Source organism: Micropterus dolomieu, linkage group LG22, assembly GCF_021292245.1.
Source record: "Micropterus dolomieu isolate WLL.071019.BEF.003 ecotype Adirondacks linkage group LG22, ASM2129224v1, whole genome shotgun sequence".
NCBI classification, from domain to species: domain Eukaryota; kingdom Metazoa; phylum Chordata; class Actinopteri; order Centrarchiformes; family Centrarchidae; genus Micropterus; species Micropterus dolomieu.
The window spans coordinates 18756320-18764323 of NC_060171.1; the positions used below are offsets into that span (position 1 = coordinate 18756320).

The window sequence follows — 8004 nt, forward strand, 5'->3', positions numbered from 1 at the left end:
CCAGAATGCAGGGTTACTTGTGGTTCCTAGAGTCTCCAAAAGTAGACTAGGAGCCAGAGCGTTCAGCTATCAAGCTCCTCTCCTGTGGAACCAGGTTCTAGTTTGGGTTCAGGAGGCAGACACCATCTCCCCATTTAAGAGTAGGTTTAAGACTTTCCTCTTTGATAAAGCTTATAGTTAGGGCTGGCTCAGGTGAGTCCTGAACCATCCCTTAGTTATGCTGCTATAGGCCTAGACTGCCGGGGGATTTCCTATGATGCACTGAGCTCCTCTCTCCTCTACTTTCTCTCCCTCTGTATGCAACCTCATCCCATTATTGCATGTTACTAACACTTCTTCTCTCCTTTCCGGTAGTCTTGTGCTTTCTCGTCCCTCTCCTCTCTCCTCCTATTACTTCCTGCAGGTGTTTCTGGCTCTGGAGCTGTGGAGTCTGGATCTGTGGCTGCGGGTCACCTGCTGCTCCCGAGTTCCTGCTCGACACCCTCTGCTACAACAATTATTGTTACTAGTCCTATTGTTATTATTGTTATTATAATCATTAACATTACGATTATTATCATTAACACTACTATACATATCTATACCATTTTTCATTTAGTCATTTAGTCTATAGCAACATCACCTTTACTGTCTGTACCTCTGTGTGTATATTGTGTAGGCTGCCTCCCTTCCCTCTCTCTTCTTCCATCCCTCTCTTTTTCTCTCTGTTCCTCTCCTGCCCTCTTCCTCTCTGTTCCTCTCTCTCGCTCTCTCTCTCTCTGTCCTTCACCCCCCACCGGTCGAGGCAGATGGCTGCCCACCCTGAGCCATGGTTCTTCTTGAGGTTTCTGCCTCTTAAAAAGAAGTTTTTCCTTGCCTCTGTCGCCTAGTGCTTGCTCTTGGTGGGAATTGTTGGGCTTCTGTAAATAACACCACAGAGTATGGTCTAGACCTGCTCTTTTATGAAAAGTGCTGTGAGATAACTGTTGTTGTGATTTGGCGCTATATAAATAAAATTGAATTGAATTGAATTGAATATCAAATACAATGTTTTAACTGCAATGAAATTGCTCAACTACAGCTATTTAAAGACATGTTGAACTGCAGGAAAAGTGTTGTTGTGTTAGAGGGTTTATTAAAATGTTCACTTTGACTGACGGTGTGTCGAGACCTTCAGTTAAACTGGTAAATAAGACCTACAAAAATTATTGGAATGATCCTAAATGCATTTTTTAATCAAATTAGAACATATTTAGAAGGTTGATAGGAATATCTTAATGCATAACGTGATTATTTGAATTTAAAAGACAATGCAGCAAGTGTAGGTATATATGCACATGGAGAAACACATAAACATACACACACACACACACACACACACACACACACACACACACACACACACACACACACACACACAGAGGTTCAATAAATCACTGACTCATGCATTAGTGATGGACATCATCTGAGGTCTACTGATGTCCATATAATATTCCCTTTTACTGTTGATTGGGGTTTGGTCATGTTCTCTTCATTACAATTTTAGTCACATTTGCCAACGCAGTGGAAATATAATTGCTACACATTCTCATGCGCACAAAGACATGTAAACGTATACAATCAATCATGTGCACACAGCAAACAAACTACACAGCCATTCTGTTCTCGCCTCAGTTTAATCCTTTTAGAGCACATCACTCAGGGTTTTTCTATATTTCATTCAAAGCTCACTTGATGAGCTGTTGTGACAACATGTCAGAATCTCATTAGACTAATAATGTAGAAGATTAGCAAACACACTCATATACATATACTGATGCGCAAGGACATATCTACACAAACACCTGCAATGACGCGCACACACGGAGGCTGCTTGTAGTACTTCGGGCAGGTTTTATGGTTTTAAGATGGCAGTTGACTTAAATGTCAGGGAAGGTCACACTGCAAAATGTAACCGCATTGCTCCATTACCTGCCACTGAACAATGACTATAGCTAGCTAAGAGGCCTGTCTGTAGGGACACGGAGAGTTTACTCTGTTAGTGGAAGCTGCGCCCTTCCTGTGAGAGAGAGGGAAGGGAGATGTACTGTAGGAAAGGGTTGAATATGAGAGACGAGTAGAAAAAAAATGAAAGGGAAGGAGGAAAAAATTGGTGCAGTGGAGGGCTGCTGTGTGATTTCTGCTTGGAATGCAAGTCACACACACGCACACAGACACACAGAGACACATACACACGCATGTGCGGACGGTGGGGAGGACTGATGCCTGCTATGTAAATGCCTTCAAAACATTGGAGTTTAGTTGTGCATGGTTAAACATTAAATACTTCCCTATTACTTTATTTAGAAGCAACAGCCAGACTGGCCAAGTAGAGAGGCATGAAGGAGTAGCTGGATTAGCTTCACTGGCAACAGATCAGAAAGCAGAGCACAGTCCGGGTCTCGTAAACAGTGCTGCCCTCAGAAAAGACAGGTAAATACAACAGCAGTGGCAACAAAGGGCAACAAGAATGAGATGCAAGAAAACAAAGGGTAATTATATGTGATGAAGGACAAGAGACATAGCAGATGTGTTAACAATGGCTGCCCCAGGAAGGAGGAGGAGGAGAAGAAGGGGGCTGAGGTCAGCATACACTGAGCTCTCCCCAAATAGCTGCGAGGGGTGCCTCTGAATGCATATAAAGAAGAAGAGAAAAAAGAGAAGTAGGCAGTGATGAGAAGGAAGAGCAAAGATTTAAGGCACAGAAAAAAAAGAGAAATACATAAAATGGCAGAGAGAGAAAAAGAGAGCGTGAGGAAGAGAAGACAGAGAGACAGAGATTAGGGATTTAAGGACTGATTGGACGATGCTTTTGTGCAGTCACAGAGGAGTAAAGGAGAAGGAGGTTTTATGCTAAACTATGCAAATTATCCAGCTCTGTGACAAGAGCTACAAGAGCTGGGGAGACACACAAGCACGCACAAATGGAAGACTTCATTCTAAGAACAAGTACACACACAAACACGCACGCACGCACACACACATGTGGTGACACAGACATGGACACACATGCACTGCCATGTCACTGGGAGTCAGCTTTTGCACACTTGTTCATGGTACCTGTGCAAGGACGAGCAAAAGAGGAGAGAAGATACCACCGAGGACATTAAAGTTAGATGAAGATGATAAAATGCATTTGTATGAAAACTCCTAGGCCTACACGCGCTGTATTACCTGTATGGAGACACTGCTGAAGGATCCACCTATGACTCCAGCAATTGCGAGCGGGCTATCGTCCTGCAGAGCGTAAGATCCGTCTGGACAGATGAACTCTGTGTCATCCACCTTGGTGAGGGAGGCTCTCACAAACTCCAGAGCCTAGGAAACACACCCACATAGATCTTTTACATCAAATGCTGTGCAACATACTGGGTACCATACAGTCCATATTATCTCTTTATTTTTAATCAGCCTTTGAAACACTGAATGGAATTCTTTAAAAGAAATTTGCAACTTAAAGCCTTACAGATTTTTTATAATGTAAAATTTCTATCTTTTTGAAGGGAATTTAAAGACCCATTGCTTTACACTAGGGGCTTTTAAATGCTTCCAGTACAGGGTCTAAATTGCACATTAACTCCTCTGAGACCAAGGCACATTATAACATATTGCTGCTCTGTGGACAGCCAATGAACCTACAACCCATTTAGAGAAACCAAACATCAGGAATCCAGGGTTTATATAATCAGTCAAAGAGCTCATTGTATAAAATCACTAGATGCATCATCCCTGAATAGCTCAGCAATAAGATACAATATATTTTTTTGAAGATAACAATCCCTGAGGGAGTGTGCTGTCTTTTTTCTTTTTTTTTTATATCCGGCTCATTTCCCTCATCGCAAATAGCTTCTACCGCTATTTCTCATCAAGGATTTACTGTTATCATTTAAGGCAAAATCCCTTACCCATAGTGGATGAAATAGAATTTCAAGGTATATTTACTTTACCTGAACATTACCTTTTAATGATACCTTATAGTTTCACTAGATTTAAAATGGAAACATTGCATTTTTTTAAACTTCTGATACCACAACTTGCAACTTTTTTAAAAATGTAGCTAAAGTTCAAGTCGCCCGGCAGCACAAGAGAACAAACAGCTAATTAAACAAACTGTATCTCAACTGGGCTGTATCTAAAAAGTTGTATCAGCATTCACAGGTTAATGCTTATAAAACAGAACACTCTACAACACTAAAATAGGAGACCCGCTCTAACTAAGCTATTATTTCAGTGATGTACTCCTAGTCTTACTTTTGTTGAATATTTCATTACTTTCACCAGTCATATACATAGACAAAAATCCAATAATAATAGTTATAGTTATATTATTACCAGAAGTGAAAGAAATGCAAAAACAGCTAGAAATACTGTTTAAAGAACAGAACCTTAGACAGAAAACTGTATTTAAATACTAGAACCATTTAGAAAAATCTAGAGTTTATGTGCAATGACCAGGCTCACCCACCTGCTCCAGTGCATAGGTATCTCTGGAGCAGGTGTCCAGGATGTGGACCCCGAGGGAGACTCCAGGCAACAAAGTGTTGTCCATATTGATTTTGTCTATGGCAAACAGCATGGCCTCTAGCCTCTGGATCCCTCTGTCCTCGTTCACACGCCCACACTCCTCCATCCCAGCACCTTTCTCGTGCACCGGGAACAGGCCGCCAAGCACCAGATCTCCCTCGATGCGGATCTCCCGGCGGGATGGAGGTGGGTCTCCGCCAGAGAGCAAGACACCCCGACACATCAGGACCAAGAGTAGAGCGGGAACGCAGGTCACCATGTTGGGCTCAGGGAGGGCTAGGATTGTCAGAATGTGAGGAGAGGCTTAACAGAGAGTGAGACAGAGGGAGGAGGGTGAAGGTTAGGGGTGAGGGGCTAAGGGTGAGGTGTGCAGTGCGCGGTGGGGTTGAGTCAAGCAGTGGCCGTGGATGCTTGGGTCTGTTTGTGGCCCATGAAACGGTCAGGGAGAGCTGAACTGGACCACACATGGAGGGGCACACCATCTGGACATCAGTCCTGCTTGGAGAGGGAGAGGAGATGAGAGGAGAGGAGATATAACTCAAGTCAATACACGTATCACAGGACAAATCACAAAGCTGTCAGGAGCTACACGATGAAATACTTTTCTAAGTGTTACTATAAAGTATAAAGATAGCAAAGTAGACCTTTAGTGGAGTTTGGGGACACTGTTAACAAGGGCTCAAAGTTCTTTCCGCTTCGCAGCCAGAGCCAGGCCATGACTAAAAGGGATATGGAATTGTTTGGAGATTGTACCCCACTGTTCTTCAATAACCCCCCCCCCCCCCTCTTATATCACCCAGTAAACTTTCTTCTTGTAAGTGTGCGTATGTGTGTGTGTGTGTGTTTGCTCCTGGTTGTATCAGGATAAGCCAGCTTAGATGGCTGGTTGATACATGAGCCCAGCCTTCTCATGCCACAGATCAGAAAAGCTTCTCTAATCTGATCTCTGTTCCAACAATTCTCCGCTCGTCCATGAGTTTATAAGTATATGTGTGTGTGTTGTGTGCGTGTATTATCAGATTTATTGCTCCCCCTCTCCCTTGCATAATTACAGTGTGAGAACTGAATGCATTTTACCATGAAAGAAGCTAACTGACAACAATGAGGCCAACAACAGCTGATGCTACTTATCGTAGTTTATGACTCAATTAAAGCTATCACTGTGTGTTTTGCCTGTCTTGTTCAGCAACATTCTCCACGTCCTCTTCACTCAGAGACCGTAGGCAAATATAAAGTATTTTTTCTTTTAAAGGGGCATTCCACAGATTTGTCAGTCAACCTACTAGTCGTGGACAGAATCACAGTTGTATCATGTCTTCTGTGGCTCTGTGGGGAGCTTTGTCCCCTAAAGATGTCATCATGGTGGTCTAAGCTTGGGACAATTTCTTTTAGAAGAAAGCACTCAAACAAGAGGGTGTGGCTTGTGAAACATGTGGGAATTTACCTGGGAGGAAGGTTGTAACAAAAGGTGCTATTAAGGGTATGTGTATGATCCATGGAAGTCATGATTTGTTCATTTTTATTAGTGGCAATGGCCGAATGGGAGCACCCCAAGACTACACGTTGCTACTTGTCACTTGATCATGAAGGTGAAAGTACTATATAGACTACAATATAGTATAGGACAGGGCAGAGATAAAAAGGTGCAATTACAAATCCTTCTGCTACTTTATCAATACACAGCACAGTTATTTCAGAGGCCATAGGTTCTAACTTGCACAAACTATTCAGATAAAGCATCAATGAGTCAGGCGGACTAACATATTCAACTAAACAATTCCTCTGCCCCTGCACTCTCTGCTACTATGGGATGGAGAGGAGGGATGGCAGTTAAACAAGAGGGATTCATTTTGGTAATTTTGCTAACCAAGGTGACGGCATTCCCCCTCAAATTACCTACTGATCCATCGTATTTGGATCTTTACCAGTACTAGTGATCCCATTTCCACATGGTACTAACATGCAATCTGTATGCATATCTCAACATGCAAATGAGGAAGGTGGGGCTAGTGAACTTAAAAAAAAAAAGCATGCCGTGTCCCTGGTGAAGGGAGGGGATGCTGCTGTATGGGTTCCTCTTATTTTTCACCTGCAGAGGAAGAGGTCATTTGTAGGTATTTGCTGGTAGTGTGGGAATAGGTGGAGTTACGTGAACTTTTAAGTTGTTGTGTGAGTTCTCCTGGGTTATTTCTTCAACGCATTTTAGGTTAGTTGTGTTGGGTTAAAATTGTGGGTTATTTTTTCAGAGTAACCATTTTCTGGGTTATAGGGATAATATTTTGACCCAATTCCTGGGTTGTTTGGGTTTCTGGGTTATTTCAGAGAGTAACCCATGTTCTGGGTTATAGGGTTGGCTTTCTCTCTCTCAAATTCAAATTCAAATTAACTTTATTGGCATGAATGTATAATAACCACCACGCAGCCGTTCTGGGATTTTCTCACCACAGTAGTTTGACAACTGTCGCTTCACGCACGATCCATTTCGGCCTGTGCTTCTTCGGTGCAACTTTGTCGTGTATTCAAGGTAAGCGAGTATTTTCAGTGTTGATGTAACGTAAACTTTTCTCTGTCCATGTCCCCGTTGCTAGTTGCTAGTTGCTACGTTGAGACTAGCGTTAGCTGTAGTAATTCTGTGGTTGTACATCTAACTAGTTTAAAGTCCGTGTAAAGTCACACATGACATGACGCAACCAATTTTTGAAGACTTTAAGCCTTAAGTTCAGTCCAGTTATTGAATGTTGTCGGATGTTTGAGAATTGTTTATTTTTAAATTTTATAGAATAGAGTTTAATTTAATTTAATGCAATAAAAATGTAAAAGTGCTTGAAGTGTGTAATATTGTCACAGTCACCCCTAGTCTCATCTGTTTCCATGGTTTCTGTCATTTAGTTCATCTACATCACCTGTGTTTAGTTAATCAGTGTTCATCTGTGTTAGTATTTAGTTCCTTCAGTTCAATCAGTCTTTGGCCGTTCTACTTTGTAGTCTTGTTTAGTGTGTGTACATCCTGCCTGTCTGTACCTTTTGGAGTTGCTTTATTAGTAAAACGTTTGAATTGGAACTTTGGGTTCCTCCTCTTCTTCTTCTGCCTGCACCACACCATGACAGATATAATGTAAAAAAAAAGTTTTATTTTCTTAAATAAGGCATACTGGCATAGTAACCCAAGTTAGGTTATTTTTTATCCAACTCCTGGGTTAAAAAGGGACCAACTAATTTCTGGGTTTTTTCAACCTAGATATTGGGGTTGTTCTTTTGACCCAGAAGTTGGGTTATATTAACTACAATTGTGGGTTTTTTTAACCCAACATTTGGGTCAGGTATTTAACCCAGAAGTTGGGTCAAAAAAAATAACCCAATTTTCTGGGTTGAAATAATCCAGAAATTAGTTGGTCCCTTTTTAACCCAGGAGTTTTTAATGTGTAATGTCTGTCGTTCATTGGGATGGTCCACCTCTTTTGT

At 41.8% G+C, this 8004-nt stretch overlaps 1 protein-coding gene across 2 annotated transcripts in view; it reads right to left on the reverse strand.

Moving 5' to 3' along the window:
* Nucleotides 1-4954, reverse strand: part of grm3 (glutamate receptor, metabotropic 3) — a 30450-nt gene extending 25496 nt beyond the window's left edge. Inside the window, exons 1-2 of one of the 2 annotated variants that reach the window (XM_046038126.1) lie at nucleotides 4484-4954; nucleotides 3193-3336 (exon numbers count right to left, since the gene is read on the reverse strand). In XM_046038126.1, coding sequence (XP_045894082.1) covers nucleotides 3193-3336; nucleotides 4484-4801 — 462 coding nt within the window. In that variant the 5' untranslated portion in view covers nucleotides 4802-4954. Of the gene's footprint in view, nucleotides 1-3192; nucleotides 3337-4479 lie in introns of both variants that reach the window. The other variant, XM_046038127.1, reaches the window with a different exon arrangement.
* Nucleotides 4955-8004: the final 3050 nt, after the last annotated feature.